At 37.1% G+C, this 22,048-nt stretch overlaps 1 protein-coding gene across 3 annotated transcripts in view; it reads left to right on the top strand.

Annotated features, from left to right (window-relative positions):
• The window catches only part of WAC (WW domain containing adaptor with coiled-coil), a 61,424-nt gene that overhangs the window by 27,515 nt on the left and 11,861 nt on the right, over positions 1-22,048 (top strand). For all 3 annotated transcript variants that reach the window (XM_051609350.1, XM_051609349.1, XM_051609348.1), the window contains exons 7-11: positions 551-859; positions 11,087-11,332; positions 13,326-13,448; positions 15,168-15,316; positions 19,826-19,944. In XM_051609350.1, coding sequence (XP_051465310.1) covers positions 551-859; positions 11,087-11,332; positions 13,326-13,448; positions 15,168-15,316; positions 19,826-19,944 — 946 coding nt within the window. The remainder of the gene's footprint in view (positions 1-550; positions 860-11,086; positions 11,333-13,325; positions 13,449-15,167; positions 15,317-19,825; positions 19,945-22,048) is intronic.

The raw sequence follows: 22,048 nt of genomic DNA, 5'->3' as shown, positions 1-22,048 counted from the left end.
AGTCTGTAATTGTGTGACAAATGCAGGTTAGTCACTCATTTATTATATAGTCTTCTTTAATTGATTCAACTGAAAGTAAATTCTCTGTAGTGGCACTTGAGACTTTAAGTGGAATTCTTTGAAGGCTGAGTTTGAAACATATTATACTGGATGTTCAGGATTTCAGTGAACAAAACAAAAATTGCACAATCTGTTTCTTCACGCTAAATATAAGATGGAAATAATAGATTTTTGTTTAGATTTTTTAGGGGACTTCCAAAGTTAACTTGACTGTAACACTTGTTATAGAGCAGCCTTTCAATAAAATACAGTGCTTAACCAGAACTTTAAATCACACAAAGATCAGAGAAAATGCATTTTGTTAGTGAGTAAAATTAAATTTTGCCTTTTTGGATGCTAAATATTGAGGCTTTTTTTTTAACTGTAGGAAGTTCAGTCAGCTCTGGTTGTTGATGTACAGCTGTATTAAAGTCACTGCAATCTTAGACAAGTTTCTAATTTAATCTTTTTTTTTCTTATTGCACCGTTACTTGGGGAATCCTGAAACAAGTGGAAGACAAGCATTCCAGTGACGCCAGTAGTATCCTCCCACAGAATATTTTATCTCAAACGAGCAGGCACAATGACAGAGACTACAGACTGCCAAGAGCAGAGACTCACAGTAGTTCTACTCCAGTACAGCATCCCATCAAACCAGTAGTTCATCCAACTGCTACCCCAAGCACTGTTCCTCCTAGTCCATTTTCTCTACAATCTGATCACCAGCCAAAGAAATCCTTTGATGCTAATGGAGCATCTACTTTATCAAAACTGCCTACATCCACATCTTCCATCCCTGCACAGAAAACAGAGAGAAAAGGTACGTCTAATTAAATTCCTTCTACTATTTAATAGGATGCATTGCAGTTGTGTTGTTTGTTCAAAATATGTTTTAGAATTTAAAGATATTTTTCCTGTTGTGTGTGCTTAGGACCCAGTTGCTGTTTTGATGTGTTTATTCCCCCTTAAACCATGTTTGCTATATTTTACACAGCTTCGAATTGGTGCTGCAGTTTTTGCTGTTTAGTGGCTTACTCTGTAAATTATAATTTCAAATAATAATATGAAAAATGTATTTTAGTAGGACATATTTTAGTTTTTATCCTTCCTCATCTTATTTTGTATCATTGTTATTATTTGAGTTCTTAACATTGAAACACAGTTTGAAAGTCATTTTGGACCATTGTATTTTGTGAACTGCAATTACTGCTTGGAATGCCAGTGTCAAAATGGACACTAAACAAAGTGCAGTTCTTACAGAAAGCCAATAGTTTTCTGCATGACTGTAACAGCTATTCTGTTTCTATCTGTGTCTTGTGATATACTGGATTTTCTGTTGGAAGTTTGTATTTCTGTATGATATGTATCAGGAACATTTAGAGTCATCAAGCGAAGATCAGAACTTTGCTGTGCATTCTTTGTGACCTTTCAAAAGTCTGTATTTTAATTGGATTTACTTCATTATTAGGGAAGAAGAGCTCAAGAAGATTGTGAGAATGAAGATGTGTGTTAGTGATAATGTGATAATTTGGTATAGTTCCTAGTAACACTGTGTAAGAAAGTTACATTTTGGGGTCTTTGGGAGGGGAAAAAACAATTATTTGTAAACATGTCTGGATTTAATTTAAAATTGTTCTTCATTAATATGGCACAATTCTTTTTTTTGAAAGATGGCTTGTTATCCTGTTGATATTTGCAAGTCTGTCTAGTTACAGAAGAATAGTGCAGCACTAAAAAGAAGATCAAAAAGACTTGGGTCTGACGTTGATCTTACACGCTGCATTTGCTTTCCTGCCTTCCAGTTTTCTTCAAAAAATTCCAGCTTTTACACAGATATAAGTGCATTTGGCCATCCAGAATACCCAAAGAATAGCATACATTGTCAAATACTGCAATGTAATAAAATTGTGCATGTACTGAAATTTTAGATCTTTTCCTTCAGACTTTGTGCAATTTTTACATGACCTGGTGTTATGAATGTTGACTATAACCTACAGAGGAACAGGAGATTTTCAGCCAGCTTTTTTCTATTCAACACAGTAAAGCAAGAAGTTAGATGGCCTGCTTCATGCATCGTTCTTGTTCTGAACACCAGAGTTACTTGCTTCAGTTCAGCCTCTGTTTTGATTACAGTTTGATGCACTTTTAAACAACAGTGCTAAACATCCATGTCACGTGTTCTCTCCTTTAGTGTATCTTCTATATTTTCATTACTGTCTTTTAAATACACGTAAAGGAAACCCTTGTTCTTAACTCACTTCTGGCATGTACTTGATTTCTGTTTGGCATGTGACCAGGCTTCAAACTGGATACATTCTTTCCCTGCTTTACTGTATACCTTTATTAATTGCTTTCACTTAAACTGAGCAACTGAACCCTAGTGCAGTTGAAGGAATTTCCCATTGTGACAACTGCTACGCATGTTGACAGGGAGTCCTAGTGTTTCTTATATTCGACAATCATTTAAGAACAGGCAGTTGGGTATGCATATTGAAAATGATGGTAGAGGGTGGTTTGACACTGTAATCCTTATTTTAGAATCCATGTTAGCATGGATGGTTTCATATTAAATAATCACTTAATTTACGTATTCTTTTGTAGTTTTTTTAATGTTTACGTCATTTAAATGGATAGATTATCTGTAATACTTTTGCCTCGTTGATGTACGTGCACTTCATTGTGAGCAAATAGAATACTTCCTGAGCCTCAGGGTAGATTACAGGAAGTTAGTAAGTATTTGAGGAATTAGAATAGATGTTAGGCTTAAAATACTTATTCCAGAAAATGTGAGTTTTCACATGTTGCTTGAATACCTCTCTTCTTACAGAAACAGAATAATTTGGTGCAGCTTATAAGAGATCATTCAAAGATTAGATTCAGTAGTCTTTCCTTTTTCTGTTTTTTGTGAATGTCGAACTTTTTTTTACTAAGAAATTTGACCAGTGTAATTTCTGTAACATTTTACGTATTTAAATTAGGATGTTTTTGGGTAGTTTACTTCTGTTACTCATTTTCACAGAGATGACTGTGAACCTGTAGTACTATAGGTATGCAGTGTTTAAAAGTATTTGTTATACAAATTGGAAAAATAAAATTGTCCTGAAACACTCGGTTCAAACAATTTTCTACAAGTATCCTTGTAAAATTGGAAAATTGTTTGAGGAGTTTATTTTACACTAGTAGAGCAAACAGCCTTTGATCTTTTTCTGTTCATTAGTTGTGCCATCCCTCTCTGTCTTTCTAAAAACAGGTAAAGCTGTGTTTTTTGCTTATGAAAAATAGCTTGGTCCAAATGACTGAATAGTATGTGCAGTAGTCCTTGCCTAAATGAGTTCTTGCTTCTTGTCAATGTGTTGCTGGCAGCCTTATGCCAGCATATATGTAGCACTGTTTTGATAGTTCTGTTCTTAGTGTGTATTTTTTAATGCAGTAATAGTTGTGAAAAACAAAAGAAGAAAAAACCACAAAAACCAACAACAACAGTTTTTTCAGCTCAATCTCTTTTGCTGCAGGGGTATGTTGTAGTCCCACAAGGAGATTGAATAAAATCCCTGGCTGAACTATAGCTCAGCTGTTAGCGGTAGTCCTCTGCCCTCAATGGCTGGCAGTAGTGGAGAGTTCCTGGGGAACTATTTGACCTCTACCCTTTGGTTTGAATGTTCCAGTCAGAATCTGCTGCTTCTGTTTGTGCTCACTGTGAGTGCTTTATGCAGGTAAAGTGTGGGGTTGCTTTTCCTACTTTTTGGCTGCTTTATCTGTAGGGCACATCACATTTTCCTAATTCTAATTCAGTTACTGAATGAAATGTTGTATTGTCCGTATCTTAACAGTGTGTCTGTCTGTAGGATACTTCTCACATCTTTGCTCCAAGTCCCATCAGGCAGCAGTTTTGTTTCTAGTTCAGCAATACTCTAAAATGTTTCTGACAAAACTCAGCAAGCTGGCCAGTGCAATGCTGGGTCGGTTGTGACCTTGATGTTGATGAACTCAAGTGGGTGGCCAGTGACAGCTGAACTTCCTCCTCATCCTTTTCTCACCCTGTGATTTTCTTACTTGTAACATGTGCTAGTTTTTAGCAGTCACTTATTAACATTGCTCCTGGTATCATTGCATCTTCTTTGGCCAAGTTTTGCAGTTTAAATCATAATCTTGCTCAATTCATACAGTGGTTAGAAAAAAGTACACTAGCAAGACTGTTAGAGGTTTCTTCCAGTAATTTTATACTTGTTTGTTGAGCATTTCTGTTACATTTATTTTGGCAGCAGAGATAAAAGGTAAAAAATCCAGTTTTATGACTGGAGTAACCCAAATGAGAAAAATAAACAATTTGTTGTGTTTTAGATAATTTGAGTGTATTTGAGAACTCAAGTTACTGTTGTTGCTGTAGTTTCATTTGGCTGAATGTGTTTACAAAATACACTACTTTTTAATATTTATATGTACTTATGTGGCCTAAGGTCCTTAGTAGACCAGAACCAAACTATATAAAATAAGTAGATGTGATTGTCACTGCTCAGAGAGCTTAGTTTGTCAACTGTAGGCTTAAGGTGCTTCAGGACAGATGAATGTGTTAGGATTCTTAATCATCAGCAGTAAATCAAGCAGTTCAGTTAGCTGTTCTAGGTGGTGGTTTTTCAATCAGTACAATAGAGATGAGGTTAATGGGGCAATAAGGCATTGAATTTCAGAAAAGTTTGTCACGAGTTTTCCTCCCACATGCCTGACTGTTGCTAGCAGAGCAAAGATACAACTCAACTCACTGTTCTAGCATTGAATCTGAATAACTTTGAATGCATTGTTGTTTTTTTTAAATGGCATTAAAAGATTATATCAGTACTAAAAGGTATTGGAATACTCAAAGGATCACATTGATAATTTGGGAATTACCCAGTCAACAGTAATGGTAATTTGCATGCCATTAGGAAAAAAAATCTTTCTTGAATAAACCCACTGTCCATATATGTGGCAGAAGAAAAGCAAGATACGTGCATATAGTGCAGTATTTTAAACTCCTCATTGTATAGGGAGTACTAGTATGTTAGTTGTCAGGAGAAACGTGAAGGAAGTTATGGCACAAAAAATGCCATTCCTTTTCTTGTTTCTTTTTTCATCACTCCTTTGTCACACCAAGGTGCCTGAATAACTCTGCACACCAGAGGTGAGACTTTGACATGGTCCCCCATGTCTTAAATTGGAGAGATATTGGTTTGATGGGTGGACTGTTCAGTGGATAAGGAACTGACTGGCTGGTCGCATCCAGAGAGTAGTGGTCAGTGGCTCTAAGTCCAGATGGAAAATGGCAACAGGTTATGTCCCTCAGGGGTCCATACTGGGACCAGTGTTGTTTAATATCTTCATTAATTATAGTGACAGTAACATTGAGCAAGTTTGCTGATGACACGGAGCTGGTTAGAGGAACAGGATACCATCCACAGGGACCTAGACAAGCTGGAGAAGTAGGCCCAGGTGAACCTGATCAGGTTCAACAAGCCCAAATGCAGGATCCTGCACCTGGGCCAAGGCAACCAGAGATATGAATACAGCCTGGAGAAGGACACACTTGAGGGGCAGCAATATAGGAAAAGGCCTGGGAGTAGTACTACTAGTGGACCAGAAGCTGGTCATGAGCCACCAATGTGCAATGGCAGCCCAAAGGGCCAACCAGATCCTAGTCTGTATCAGAAGAACTGTGGCCAGCAGATCAAGAGAGGTGATTCTGCCCCTCTACTCTGCCCTGGTGAGACCTCACCTAGAATACTGCGTCCAGCTCTGGTGCCCCCAGCACCAGAAAGATGTGGACCTGTTGGAATGTGTCCAGAGAAGGGCCGTGAAAATTATCCGAAGGCTGGAGCACCTCTCTTATGAGGACAGGCTGAGGGAGTTGGGGTTGTTCAGCCTGAAGAAGGCTCTATGGGAACCTCATAGCCATCTTCCACTAACTGAAGGGGGCCTAGAGGAAAGCTGGGGAGGGGCTTTTTACAAGGGCTTGTAGTGAGAGGACAAAGAGTAATGGTTTTAAGCTGAAAGAAGAGAGATTTAGGTTAGAGATCAGGAGGAAATTCTGTAGTGTGAAAGTGATGAGACACTGGAACAGGCTGGGCAGAGATGTTGTGTGGGCTCCATCCCTAGAAGTGTTCAAGAGCAGGTTGGATGGCCCTGTGAGCAACCTGATGTAGTGGGAGGTGTCCCTGCCCATGCAGGAGAATTGGAACTTTATGATCTTTAAGGTCCCTGCCAACTCTAACCTTTCTATGGTTCTAAGATGCTGTGATGTTGTGATTCTATGTTTGGCAAACTGGTTCTTGTCAGTGAGTATCGCCTGATAACTCAGACTTCTTTCCTTTTTGTGTGAAAGACATGATTGCAAGTCACACTCCAGCGAAGGAGTTTATTAATAAAAAGATATTCCCTAATAATTGTGGTCTTAAAAAAATATTTTTCATTATTAATATTTTTTGTGTTACATTTTAATGTAAAATAAACAATATTTCTTCACATTAACTTAATCTTGACTTTTGGTTAGTTTTGCTTGCCATCTGGCCTCCTGTCAGAAAGCATACTGTTTTTTTGTATTGTCACAACAAAGAGAATGCTGTTTTGTTTTTTTCTTGCAGAAGTTTTCTTAAAAGCTCCACAGGTCAAAACATGATTGTGCTTAGCTTATTATGGAAAAAATGGTGCAAAAAATTTTTTTTAAAATCACACACACAAAAAAATTAGAAAAAATAATGTTTTATTTTTTTATTCAGAGGAAAAGCTAAAATTAAATTTCCATTAACAAAGTTTTTGACAGTTGAAAAGATTGCAGCAGGATATGGTCTGCTTCTGGTTTTAATTTTTTTAATTTTAAAGTTTTCCTTGGGATTTTCATGATTATAGCTGAAATTTTATGTGAGGTTGCTGAGTTATTTGCATAGCATATGTATGGAAGTTGGTGTTGACACTGAAGAGGCTGCAGAGCTGCCCTGTCCAAGAGACTTCTGCAGGCCTTGCAGCATAGTTCATCTTTTTAAGAATATTTTTTTGTATATTTGTATTTTGTGTGTTTGCATGTACAGACCCAATTTGTGTTTTCTGTTTGAAAAATATAAATAGTAGGTTCAAAAATAGTATGATGTATTAATGGTTCAAATTAGGTTTATGATTGACAGCCACTTAAAAGCTGTATTTTGCAAAAATCGTGTAGTTAGCTTGTTAATGAATGTGAAGTGACTTTGACACAGGTGTGGAGACCAGTGTGTAAGAGTTTTAAAGCTAAAGGACTTGGATTTGTGAAGATGCTCAGCTTTTCTCAGTATGCCGCATTCGTTTTGACTGTTTTGTGACTGTTGAGGCTTCAAATGCATTTAAGAGTTACAGAACTGTATAATTCTAAATATTTTGTAAATCCTAGAAAATGTTTTAGAAACTAGGAAATGTTGTTTAAGTGTTGAAAAGTAAACTTTACTGTGTGGCAAAATATTCAATGGAACAGTCTCAAAGCAGATGAGAAAAGGGGAACTAGGGAAGAAAAACAAGGAGAGTTGGAAGTTTCTGCTTTTTCTGGAAAAAGGGGAAATGTGCACATCTCACTGAGGGATATCTGAGGATTTTTGTGGAACAAACATTTTATCTTGAGAGGGTTTGACTAGTGTTAATTTGAAAGGTGAAACTTGCAAGTTCTGTATAGCATCATAAATTAAACCAGTTTTAAACCTTTGCAATTATATTGTACAAAAATGGATGTGTAAATATTTAGAGGCTTCATTTTATCAGCAGTATGTCTTAGATTTATTCTATGAAATCAAATGTCCAGTCAGGAAGCCATCAAGTAAGATAGGTTCATTTAAATTAAGGTAATGAAGTTGTGATTATTATTATTAACTAATCTGTAGTCTATATTTTTAGTATGCTTTTTTAATCACAAAAGGAATTTCCCTTTGTAGAGAATAGCCATTCAGGCGACTTAATACAAACAAGAAATACTTGTATTTCCATACACTTTTTACAACTTTTTTTTTTTTTTATAGAAACAAGTTTATACCCTTTATTTCACTTTAAGTGACTTATATTACTAAATAGTGAGCTGCAGTGATGTTCTGAGCATCCATTGTACTCTTCATCCTCCATGATGTTCAATAACACAGAGTTATAATAGGATGCACGTGTAGATATTTGTGATCATAGAGATGTATTCTTTCATAACATTTGAATTATTTGCTTTGTTATGTTAGCCCAAAATATCAGAATGTTAGTGTTAGGCACCATCCTTTTTTCACATAACTTTCTCTAGGCGTTTAATCTGGGTGATTGTAAAAAAAAAAGTCTTTCACAGGTATGTTTTAACACATACTTAAAACACCTTCAATGAACCAGCTACAGAATAGTGTCTGCATAATGTGTAAAAGAATCAACGGGTCTATGTTGGTTTGGTGTAATTCAGTTTGCAGTTTAATAGAAGAAAAGCTCGCTCAAACTAAAGTACTTTTATAGACCTCTTGGAATTAAGTGGTTTTCAACGAGTAAATACCCAGAGCTGGTCTCAAGGTTTGTCTTCACTGCATTGTTGGTTTGAGTTTGCCTTTGATTCAGCTTATTTTGTGTTCAAAACTGCAGCAGAGGTGAAAAATCCTTTCAGCTGTTTGGTATGGTGATGTGGGTTGAAGATCAGGTATTCCTTGTCTGCATTAATAATCCAGTACCGAGTTATTTCTTTGCTTAAAATAATTTGACTGTGAAAACAAGCTTAAGTACTTTAAATATGTCTTGAAATTAGTGCTGATAGTTGCTTAGTATTTTTTCCCTGTTTTTGTTTTTAAATTAGGGTGTTTTGGTTTGTGTTTTGGGTTTGGTTGGTTGTTTTGGGTTTTTTGTAAAGTTCTCAGAACTGTAGGATAGGAAACTGTACTAACATGCCCCATTGTGCTTAATTCCCTTGCTTTTGTCTGTCACTGTATGTCCTCCTTGGGTGGACTATGACAGATCCAAGTTCAGTTTAAAACTTGAATGTTTTTGTTTAGTATGGTAAGATTCTTGTTTGCTTGATATGTCTTGTCTTAATAAGTTTACTTTGAACACCATAATATAAGATTTTTATATATAATGCTTCTGTAGCAGAGGCTTTTACTAATGACTTAGTTTTAAGGGGGGGACAACTAATACCTAATCAACTGTCCTAGTCATATGTTACTGAAAATCAGATAAATATTTTGTAACTGCTTTTTCTCCTCTTCAGGCTTTGTAGCACATGTTGTCCCTTTGTAAGTTCTTCTTATGAAAGCTCCTGGCCAAATGACCAGGCCCCTTTACAGATACATGCCTTGAAAATCAGCTCCTTATCCTGAGGAGCTTGTAACTAGATAAGGCCACCTCTTTTTTATATGTTTGCCTGAAACATCAAAATATGTCTGTGTGCCCTGGCTGTTGCATCCTTGTAAGATGTTAAATTTGGATTCTTCAGCAGTTTATTCTGGTTTAGATTTTTCAGCTACTTGACTGGAAGGGAGTGTTTTGGAGTTATCTGTGACATATTAAGAGCTATTTCAGCATTTCTGCATGAAAGCAGAAGTCCCCTTTCTTTTAACTGAGATTTCTTATCTCATTTACTTATTAATACTCCAATAATTTTTATTTATTTTTTTTTTAGAGTTCGTCTACAAATTAGTTTCAGAAGTTGCAATTAAGATTGTCAGAAAACAAATGTTCTTAGAAATTTTGTAGCATTTTATTTTTACATAGTGTACTTAGATCTTTTCAGTTTTCTTCTTTACTAAAAGTTGACCTCTTCTTACCTTGACCATCTCTCCAAAGGAAGAAAAACAAAACGCACCTTTTGAGTAAAAGAGTTTTCTGGCCACTTAGTTTTGAGATTTTTTTTCTGAAATGTGGGATATCCAGGTTGACATTCTCTGCCCAGTTTGAGGTGGGTTTAAAATCCAGGTCTTCAAAATTATGGGCAACCATCCTGGGTGAGATCTTGGATCTATATCTGTCTTTCCATTCTTCATCCAACCTGTTTGGTGCTGTAAGAGGCATTGGTCTTGACTGCCTTTTAAGTCCCTGGTGGATTTAATTTGGATGAGAGAAGGGGAAGCTAAAATTGAAATACAGTGGTCCAGGCTTTTTAAAGGGAGGATGTTTGAAGTCACTGATGATATACCTGTAGTGAGTGGAGATCCTTTGTGTGCAGGAATTTCTCACAGTACGTGAGTGGAAGATAAACTTTCCTGTTAACTGGAAGCCAAATTTAAAATTATTTAAATAACTCACATTAATTAGAACAAATTGCCATACCATGTAATTGACTTTAAGTACTAAGCAGTTCTGTGGTTAGTGTGTTGATATTTGCTAAAATGAGATTAGTAAAATAAAAGATATTGGTCTTGATGCTTCAGGAGAAGCTGGCAAGCTTGAAATCAATTATGGCAGATACATTTTTGGAAGTTTTTTCACTCTTCTGTGGGATGTAATGGCTTTGTTTTACATTTCTAACACAGCTTATTATCCTAGCTATGAATCCTAAGCAATGTAGCTGGACTGTGTATGATAGACTTTTGTCTTTATTTTGTAGCTTATTATAGTCTGATCTCTGAATAAATGAAGCATGGCTTACACCATTCTCTCAAATTTGACATATTAGCCTATATGTAAAGTCCATGGACTATAAGGTTTTTGTTCATAGCATATTTAAAAAAAAATGCAATAATGAGTAAAAAAATAGAATATGAGTATATGCACAGTAAAAGGAAAAAATCACTAAATAATTTTTGGCCCACAGTTGTCCTAAAAATTAGGGAGAAAAAAAATTCCCGTTCATAATGCTGGCAGCTTTCAGTCCAGTATCTTGAAGTAGAAATTTTTTGTGTGTGTGTTCCTAGTAAATACTAGATTAAGTAGTGTAAATTACACTAGATATCAAGTATCTTTAATTTTTGTTATATTACTGTTTTTTCTTATAACGATGCTTAAGCATTTGATCTTCTAAACTTTAATATGAATATTGTACTAATGAGAAGTTGTTAGGTTATACTATGGGGAAAATGAAAATTACTGTCTATCTTCTGTTCAGAGTCTGCATCTGTGGACAAGTCTGTATCCCATTCTTGCACAACTCCTTCTACGTCTTCTGCATCTGGACTGAATCCAGCTTCTGCACCTGCTTCATCTGCTCCTACAGTTCCTGTCTCACCTGTCCCACAATCACCAATTCCTCCACTACTTCAGGACCCAAATCTGCTTCGACAGCTGCTGCCTGCTCTGCAAGCCACCTTGCAAATTAATAATTCTAGTGTAGATATATCCAAAATCAATGAAGGTAAGGATTCTTTAAAGTTGATGTAATCTTTAATTTGCACACATTTGCATATTATTCATTACTAAGCTGCAGTAAATGTAAGCCTTACATTGTGAGCAAATTTAATAAATGAATCCTTAGATAAAGTGGAGATTGTTTTTGTTTGTGGTAGTTTGGATTTTTTTTCTGTTAAATTTTTTTAAGTTAGCCAAGTAACATTTAAGGTTGTTAAGCTAATATATGCTGATATGTGTGAACAGTCTAGTTGAGACTGGTGATGTAATTGCTGTATCAGCATTCATCTGTTGTACAAAATTCAGTCAAAGCTTTTTGTTCTTTTGTTTCGTGCAATGTTCTTTGTTTTCTGTAGTTTGTGCTGCCATTCTAATAATGTGTTTGCAAATACTGAAACTTCTAGGGATTCTTAAATCTTGTTGCCTATCAACGTTTTTCTTCAACAGAACATGCTAGCCTCTCTGAATAAAGAAAGCATCTCTAATTTTGCTAGCAGGTTAAATTTATGCATGTAATTGGGGTATCCCTTAGATTTTTGTCATATTGGCCTAGTTTATTTGAAGAAACTTTAGAGCTAGCTATAGTGCCTTTCATTGCAAGAACAGGTAGAGTTGATACATTTCGAATGTAATTTTATCTGCTGTAGTGTCTCTGTTATGGCAGGTTACTGATGAAGAAAATGGCACAGGATTTTTGTTTGCTTCTTTTAACTTCTTGTGCACTGATCACCAGTTTAAATTGGAAGCAAAGAATTTACATGTAATGCCTAAAGTTAATTATCTCTAACTTCTCTAGAAGTGCAAACCATGAAAGGCAAAACACTAAAGTTTTACTTAAAAGTCTCCTGTTAGGTATGTTACAATGGTTTATAAGGGAGCGGGGTATCAATTGCCTTCTTTTTAATCAGCCAGTATTACAGCTTCATTCAGTAGTAACAGGTGAGTTACCATGTTTTCCTGTGCAGGGAGAAACTTTTAAAACTAATGCACTAGGTTGGGTGAAAAAAAGTAGGAGTATCGTCATTGCTTTTATTGAGAAATAAAAGGTCTAATCGAGGCTCTAGTTGTATTTTATTAGAAAGCTGCCAATTTAAGTTCCCAGTCATTGTATCTCACCATATCTGAGCAGCAGCAGCTGTGTCTGTCTTGGAACAAGGGTGTTGAGTATTGTGATGGCATAAGGGCCTGGCTGGCAGGTCTCTGTGGGCAGAGTGACTTCAGCTTGCGCAGCAGGACTACCTTTACTGGGCACGTGATGCAGAGTTAATTCAGTGTTTGTGCTGGTGAGTCAGTTTTTTCAGACTTTTCCATGGGTAGTGTATGTCCAGGACGTATCCCACAGAGCCTGTAGACCTTTCTGAAAAGATTAATTCAGAGGCTGGATCTCATCATCTCATGCTGTACGATGCTCTTCCTATGTAGTGCAGTTTTTAAATGGTTGAAAATTTTATTTTTTTTTAACTGGAGGAGTGATGAATGAGACAGCTAAGCCCCTTCTTCTTTTAAAGAAGAAACATGGTGTGTCTGGATTTTTAACTTGGAAGTGCTTTTCTTTTTCCTTGAACAGAAAATCACCCAACCCTGTCTCTTCTAATGAGCTGAAGTGATACTCCTTTTTTGCTTCTTTTTAATTGTAGTTTAAGGAAAAAAAAAAAACACAACACATTCTGCTCACTACAATAACAAATTGAACAAATATTGGTTTTATGTTTGCAAGAATTAATATCGATCCGTAAGATTAGGCTGAAGAATTACAGTGATTTTCTAAAAGACTTTCTAGTGTACTGTCTGAAAGAGAAAATTTCTAAATGAAGGACTTAATTCGATGTTGCAAGTGATAACAAATTGAGTTCAAGTCACTGAAAAATAGTTTAAGTCTTTTGTCTATTGTAGAGAAAGGAACAAAATCAGAAAGGAAGTGTGCTTCTAATATATTTAGCCATTTTGAACAGTTTTAAGATGTTTTAGAATTGCCAGTAAAATGTAATGTTTCTTTTTAGTTCTAACAGCAGCTGTGACACAAGCCTCTCTGCAGTCTATACTCCATAAAATTCTTACCGCTGGACCATCTGCTTTCAATATCACTTCCCTAATTTCTCAAGCTGCACAATTGTCTACACAAGGTATTCAGAGTCTTCTTTTCAGTTATGTAAAATTGTTACATTACATTTTGTAAAAGCTGATACAATTGAAACTTGTAGAATCTGTCTCTTGTATCTTTGGCCATCTGGTGTAGAAGATGTGGAATGTCTTCTTTTTCCAAAGATAGGATAAGAAATTGTTAGACTGGGAGCAGGAAGCTGACGTGCAATGAAGTAAATGTGCTTCTGTGTCTCACCATTTGGGATTTTCCATGTATGTTAGCTAACTCTATGTGAGTAATGTGAAATGTGTGAGATTCCCTCAATTTATTCTGAACCTTAATTAGATGATGAAATGTTCAATATAAAACACAACTCTTCCTTGGTTGAACACCCTTCTTGTAATACCGTGCAACTATGATTCTTGGGGGAGGCCTTAGAATAAATGCTTTGTAAGTATTTATCGGTGGGGTTTTTTGTAAGCTTCTGTAAATAGTATTTTTCAGCTTGCAGGCAAGGTATTCCTTCAGATGTCTCTTAATACATTCTGGTTTGTAACTTAATAAAGCTGGAAACTTAAACCACAACAATAACCCAATATATGAATACAGGCCGGGGGGAGGTCACACTTGAGAGCAGCTTTGTGGAAAAGGACCTGAGGGTACTAGTGGATCAAAAGCTGGACATGAGCCACCAATGTGCAGCTGCAGTCCAGAATGCCAAGTCCATCCTGGGCTGTATCAAGGAATTGTGGCCAGCAGATCAAGAGAGGTGATTCTGCCCCTCTACTCTGCCCTGGTGAGACCTCACCTAGAATTCTGCGTCCAGCTCTGGTGCCCCCAGCACCAGAAAGATGTGGACCTGTTGGAATGTGTCCAGAGGGCCATGAAAATGATCTGAGGACTGGAGCACCTCTCTTATGAGGACAGGCTGAGGGAGTTGGGGTTGCTCAGCCTGGAGAAGAGAAGGCTCTATGGGGACCTCATAGCAGTCTTCCACTAACTGAAGGGGGCCTAGAGAAAAGCTGGGGAGGGTCTCTTTTCAAGGGGCTTGCAGTGAGAGGACTTGGGGTAATGGTTTTAAGCTGAAAGAAGAGAGATTTAGGTTAGAGATCAGGAGTAAATTCTTTAGTGTAAGGGTAGTGAGACACTGGAATAGGCTGCCCAGAGATGTTGTGTGGGCTCCATCCCTGGAGGTGTTCAAGGGCAGGTTGGATGGGGCTCTGAGCAGCTTGTTGTAGTGGAAGGTGTCCCTGCCCATGCAGGGGAGGTGGAACTCGATGATCTTTAATTTAAGGTCCCTTCCAACTCAAAAAAATCTGTGATTCTGTAAATGCAGTCACGTTATTTAGTAGGTAAGTAGTATTATGCTAATGCTCATTTTTAACCAGAAATTAAAATGTGGATGGGGGGCTGCTGGTAGGTGCCTAGAATGGCTGAATAGGTTTCTAGATAATCTGTTTATGCATTCTTTCAGTTAAATAGGAATCACAGTGAAATAAATTTAGTCTCTTCATGTGTAAAAAGCACTACATAATAGCTTCTTCTCTTTCCCCCTCTAAGTTTTTACAAGTGGAGGGTTTAGGGAAAACACAGTTCTTCAGTTAGGATTGTTCCAGTTGCTCACCTCCTCAGCTGTCTGAAGTTGAGAATGTTTGTATGCTATCTAATATAGCATACTGCAAAGTGCCAAAATAAAACCTCATTCACATTTAAGATAGGATATGGTTTTATTAAAAAAAGTATTTTTTTTTCTTTGCAGCTCAGCCATCTAATCAGTCTCCAATGTCTTTAACATCTGATGCCTCATCACCACGATCATATGTATCTCCAAGAATAAGCACGCCTCAGACTAACACCGTTCCGCTTAAACCTTTGATGACTACACCACCAGTGTCATCACAGCAGAAGGTAAAGCTGCTTCTGATTTATACCACGTTGTTGTAAGAAACCATTATATGTATTAAGTAGCGTTGCTGCTATATGCCCATGTGCTAACAGCTATATATAGGATGATAGAATGTGTGCTGTATTTCCCAATAGAAACAAAAACAACTAAAAGCAACTACTTGGCTGTATTTTTGCAGTACAACTCTAGCATAGAATTCTAGTACACTTTTCTGTTCTTGAGGGAAGTCTTGTGCTTGCTTCAGAAGCTGTCTGGAGATATTACCAAGAGATTAGTATTTTAACACATTCAAATGGAAACAAAAACTTACTCCAAAGGCAGCAGCTGATGTAGTTCTTCAGACTTCAGGCATTAAAAGGTTGTTAGAATGGGACAGAAGTTCTCGGGAAAGTTGACCTGATGTAGTGTCAAATTTGGTTTAGAAATGTTCTTGGTGTTTACAAGGTCAAAAATCTGATGTCCCTTTTCATCCACAGCCCCTCACCCCCATTAATTAAGAATTCCTCAATTCCTTAATCAAGGAAACATTAATTGATGCTAACAAATAAGCTTGTAAGGTTCTTCCTAATGATGAAATAGAAAACATTAAAAGTAGAAAACATGTTTTGTTGTGTTTTGTTTTTTACATTTTTTAGTGTGCTTGTTATCCCTCTATTAGGTCACTCTTCAAAGGAGAAATGTGTTTTGCAGAATCCAAGCTTGGTATTCCATATCCTGGAGGCAGGGTTATTGAGGAATAAACATGGTTGACATTGAGATTATGTATTTATTTATAGAATTTCTGTGTCCAGCAGATTAGAGACTCTGTTTTGCTGTGTACAGAGGAGAAAGGAGATGTAATTAGAGACACTTAAGATGAACCTCACGTTTTATTAAGAGTTTTTATTTTTCCTTGTTTAAAGAATAATGATGCATAGATGAAGGGTGGGAAGAGATACTGGATTAAAGGACATTGTGAAGGAGGATTTTGTTACTAAGGGGGACTGAAGGCACAGCTGTTGACTTGCACCCTCTGGTGGAAAGCAGCCTTTTACATTAAAGGTAGTTTTGTAGTGATAGAGCTGCTGGGCATAACACTCTTGGGCCTTTCAGACAAGTTGAAAAAAAAAACAAAACAAATTTAGCAGTTAGCAGTGTTGTTTTGGCTGTGAAAAACTGAAGCCCATTGAGTAGGATTTGGGGCTCTCCCAGAGGTTGAATGTTGTCATGCAAAGGGAACTTCTCCTGTCTCTTCATTGTACAGACCTTAGTTTTAACCTTGAGACCCTCAGATTTTAACCCAGTCTTATCAGTGTGTTGCTCAGTGTTTTTAGTATCTTATCAGTGTAAGAAGTGTGACTCTACACTTTGGGGTGATACCAGTCTTGTTTGATTTGATTTTTTTTTCCCTAAAATCCCTGTATCTCTCCCCCCAGCTTAGATGAAAAAACTTTCTTTCAAATTTCTGTTTGGAAGACAGCCTCCTACATCTTGAACACCTTTAAGGAATACTTTTATAATCAGGAGGACAGATTACATTTCTCATTCTAGTCTAAATACCTCATTTTCTTATGTTTGCATTTTTTTCATGGGTACAAAACATAGGTGATTCTGCTGGTCTGTTGTGATTGACAATGGTACAATGAATTGTGTGAACCTCGTATGTACTAATCTTACTTGTTTTTGTTTCTGCCCTTGGAGTGCATCCTGAATCTGTGGGGCCACATCCCATAGCTAGGGGACAAGTAATGAAATTATCAAAAAGTAGACTTGAAACAAGGAAAGGAGTTGTCTGGCACTTTCATTCACTATGTTAGAAACATGGCAAAAGCTTAATCCTTTGGGATCTTCTTTATCTACAGTGTTTTCTGAAAGAAAACTTGGAAGAAGGACAGATCAGCATAATTTTTTTCCCAGGGATATTTATCCTTGTTTTAGAGAATTTGCTGCTTTAGCGTTTATCATCCTGCTGCAGATGTTTCCCTAGAACAGTGCAGACAAACTTGAACCCACTGCCTTTCACCCAGTATCAAGGCCAGCATTATACATGTGAAGTTAGGTGGTGTGGTAGTAAACTATGCCTTAAGAGAACGTGAAGGCAAGCCAAATGTTCGAAGTAGGGCATGTCTGTCTTTGTAGACTAACTGTATAATTGAATATCCTTTTGGACACACAAGCCTTCCCTTGGGTTTTCAGTGGAAGCAACAAATTTCAAGGCTAAATGCAGGTTTGAGAAAAATTGATCTGAGTTCCTTGTAAGTCGTAATTACAGCAAGGCTGCTGCTTCTCCCCAAAAAAAACCAACAAAAATGTGTTATTTTATGCTTTGTCTGATATGAGAATCTGCAATGACACACAGGGCTTTGTGGTTGCCTGTGGTTAGTGACTTGACATGCAGGATTTCACCTCTGGTATTTTCAAATTAGTTTATTATGTTTTATTGATACATGCATAGAGTTGTAACTCTTACTACACTGGGTTATCATAAGCATAAAACCTTTTTATTTTCTAGATACCTTGAGTAGCTTCACAGATCAACTAAATAAAATTAGTAGTAGTGTTTGAGAGCAGGAGCTTGTCTTGGTTTTTTCTGTTCCTCAAATCTTCTGCTAGCTAACAGAGCTGTTGAAATATTAATATGAATTGCATGTGTGTTAGTCCCAGAAGTAACAAGTTCTAGTTCAGCAGCAGATACTTTTTCAGTTTAGTAAGGAAGGAGCTTTCTTGAGAAGTTCCTGTATTAATATAATTCAATTCCCTAAGATAGAATTCAGGTGAGAACTTAGGTGGTAGTAGCTCCAGTGTAAACACGTGTTTTAGTACTCCTTTGGATATGTCAATCATGTTAGCATACCCAGTTCTAAGAGTTTGAAGGGAATTATGCATAATCAAGATGTGGTGCTGTACCAGGACACATGATTTCAGAGCACAAGCTCTTCAGCTTAGGGTGTTTCTATGCAGCAGGCATAGCCGAAGTTGAACTGACACCGTGCAAGCAGAGCCCAGTGCCACTGTCACAGATATTTGGACTGGTTCTGGGAACAATGTAGTACTATTTGCACAGTAGGGCCTGTTACTTAGGACTGCATGAACATGTCTGTACTGCTTTTAAACTGAAGCTGGTCTGTCTGCCTGGAAGTGTGGTATTATGCACCTGGCAGCTCAGGTGCCACAGACTTGGATCCTAGGCATCACATTTTGTTTGCTATTTAACTGTGCCTGTGTTGTATGTTTAGAAACTGTTCTAAATTTCTGCAAAATAACTGTCTAAAGCCTGTGTTAGACAACGTCAAGCTCAGTGAAGAATGTTGCTTATGGAATATTTTTTTTAGCCCTTGTTATTTTTCTGTTCTTGGTACTTAGTCTTGTTTGAACAGCATCAATGGTTATGTCTGCTCCCAGGGCAAGCAAAATGCAGGCATTGATAGCAAAGCTTGTTGTGTTACACATTTTATAAAGATATTTGGGTATTCTTTCAAAAATCAATTTATGAATTGTTACTATTTTCCTCTGACAACTGTGTAATTTTGTTGATTTCAACACACTGAGTCATCTTGTGTTATCTTTCCAGGAGCATGACTTTTTCATGTCCTATTCAGATTTTTTATTTTTTTTTGGCTTTTGGTGGTAACTTTAAAAGGTGCCTTTTCCTCTTAGGAGTATAAGTATGTTTGAGATTGCATTACAATTTCCTGTATATTTGAATAAATGAATTTTTGTCTTGAGTTTACTTTAGCAGGTAATGTCTGACTTGGCATTTGTGATTTGTTTCACAGGAGTCACTTTCTGAAACTGAGAGAATTTCTGGGAGGTTCAGATGACCACTAGTTAGTAATCTGCACCAACTTGATGTCAACAAATGCCAGACAGGCTGCCTGATTTACCTTTTTTGTCATTATGGATCCCTAGAACCCATTTTTCTTCCCTCCTTCTTTCTTAAAATTGTTAGCTTGATTTTCCAGAGTTGGGGATAAATTTTAGAGCATGTTCTTCTCTTGTAGGTACTTTAAAAGGAACAGGGGTATGCAGAGTATGGGGCAAAAAAAAGTTTCTTGAACTGCTTTTACTGTAACTTGGACACTAGTGTGTTACAAGTCTTTTCATCTTACAGTTCAAGAATTCACAGAAAAAAGACAGTATCTCACTTCTTGTGTCTTAACGTCTTAAATGTGAACGTGTACTACAAATGAAAAGCAGGAAGCTACTGGTGACTTTTTTTTTGAGTAGTTCGTTTTGACAGAACAATTAAGAATGGGAAGTAGCATACTGGTAGATGTGCTTTACAGTTTTTTTCCCTTTCTGATAGAGATGTTATGCTACCATTATTATTCTGCCCTTGCTATCTATCAATGGTGGAACTAGAGGTGATTTGTAAAAAAACAAAACAAGCACATTGTAAAGAGTATAAAAATTCTGTCAACAAAAAACATATCAAAAAACCTCTCTGGTCTTGTAATTTCTGTGCTTTTTCTCTGGTTATTACACTTGGTATTTAGTGTGGAGGAAATCTAATGAAGTTTTGATCTTTCCAGGTTGCTACCCCTGGTGTTAAACAAGGACCAGCTTCACAGGCAGCACCTCAGCAGCCGGTAATAGCTGACAAGCAGGCAGGTCATGAACCTGCCTCTCCACGAAGTCTTCAGCGCTCAAGGTATATTGAAATACTTACTGAAATACAGCTGTCCTCTGGTTTTGCTCTGGACCCAACATATGTTGTATATGTTGCAATTTGTGGATTCTTTCTTTTCTGTTTATTGAATGTGTGATTTAAGTCTGCTGCTACCAAAAGGATGCAGGTAATTATCTTCGTTACAGAGCTAATGTGGAAGATTCTCCATCTTAGGACCACCACTAGGGTTCTATTCACACAAGCAAAATAGAATTAATATTTACCTTGTCACTCAAGTCAGTTTTACAAGTGTTTCCTTGTATTGTGATTTCTGAGTTTGGAGTTTGTTTCTTTCTCTACAGTTATGGGATTAAATGCTTTTACTCTGATTTGCATAGTGTTAGACACTCGTCGTGTCTTGCTATAGTGTAATTTGATTTTGAAGTTAGTAAGAACTGTTGTCTGTGGGTGATGTTGCTGCTTTAATGAAACTTCATTTTTAAATGTTTTTCACAAGTGCTTTTCCTTGGCCAGATTTTTTCATCCACTTTGCACCTTATTCACATATTGCATGTAGCATATTCACATAGGAGCATGTAGCCATGGATATACAAAGTGGGGCTAGAATCTGTATCTTGTCTGAAATTTTTCATTTGGGAAGATAGACTTTTCATTGTTTAGGATCCTGTGCACTTTATCATATTATTTCTAAAGCTGTAACCAAAGATTTGTCCTAAGTTTCTTCTGTGATAGAGTCATGATCTAGGACTGTGGCAGGAGGAACTTCCAGGTTGACTTTTTTAGAAAAGTGCATCATCAGAATAGATTCCAGTAAATGTAAAAAGTTTTGCACTTCCAAAAAGCTAGATTTTTAGAGTGGTTGAGTAAGATATGTGATATGGTATTAACAAACAAAACAACACTCTTTCCTTGTCAGCATACTTAAAGCTACATGGTGGTGCTTTCCAGATCATAAAATAGTGAGGTCCTTTTAACTGTCCTTCTGAGACTAGTAATGAAGACGACCTTTAGTTATGTGTCATCATGCACTAACTTACTGTTAGATTTTCAAATCCATTGCTTTTTGTTGTTTTTGTGGGGAGAGGGGAGTTGTTTTACGTTTGGGGTTTTTTGGGGGGGTGAGTTTTTTGTCTTATTGCTTGGTGGTCCTGTCCCAGAGACTGTCTTTACTGGAGACACTGTGATACTAGTTGGTTTGAGGGTACAAACAGAAGCAAGTCAGAAGTTTTTGAGTCTTCATTGTTGGCTGATTTACAGAAGCTTGATACCAATTTTTGGTGGGTGTGTAAACTACAACCCGTTTTCATCTATGGGTAGAATAATGGCACAGTGTACTAGCTCCAGTTCTAGTGATTATGGATGGTGCTGTTAAAATCTTTCTGACTTACAGTACAAAAACTAAAATGATACTTGGCCTCCAGCTAAACATTTTTAATAAAGAGATGACATTTTTATAAGGAAAGGTGAGATTTTTGGGAATAGCTGTCAGTCACAAACCCTTTTGTCCTTAGCTGATCACTCTTTCCTTATAAGAAATCTTGCTAAGAAAGATAATTATATTCCTTGAAACATTTGCCATGGCCTGGAGTCTGTGTAAAGTTATACAGGTGGGCATGTAGCCTGCTAATCCATATTGTACTGTGTGTGTCCCCTCCTCTTCATGTTATAAGACTTCCTACTCTGGCATAACCCTAATCCACGTTGAGTTCCCTTTAGGGATCTACTGGCCCTCTGTAGACTATTGATCTGCTTGGCATCAGCATTTTACTGGAAAAGGGAAGTTAGTCCCAGCAGCTGTACCAGCTGGAGCAGGGGGATTGTGCAGGTAGCACTGCCTAGTATTTGAGGAGGCAGCAGAGGAGGCAGAGCACAAACAGAGTGCAGCACAGTATCAAAGATACTGTTACATATTAGTATTTTTGATATCCTATATCTCTCAAATTGTTAAACGTTTGTGACGGTATATTGTACATCGTGAGTTCATCATTTCGGTTTCTTTGGCAGTCTTGTTTGCAAAAAAACGGAAGGTTAAGAAAACAGGTGATTTGGAAAAACGTGTGCCTGGTGTTTTCTTCTGTTCAGTGCAGTGGAACTGAGTTAAAATGGACTGGCTCAGGTGTAGATT

This window comes from Apus apus, chromosome 2 (assembly GCF_020740795.1).
Source record: "Apus apus isolate bApuApu2 chromosome 2, bApuApu2.pri.cur, whole genome shotgun sequence".
NCBI lineage: Eukaryota > Metazoa > Chordata > Aves > Apodiformes > Apodidae > Apus > Apus apus.
Note: the sequence above shows the minus strand (reverse complement) of the source record. Positions and strands in the feature narration are given on the sequence as shown.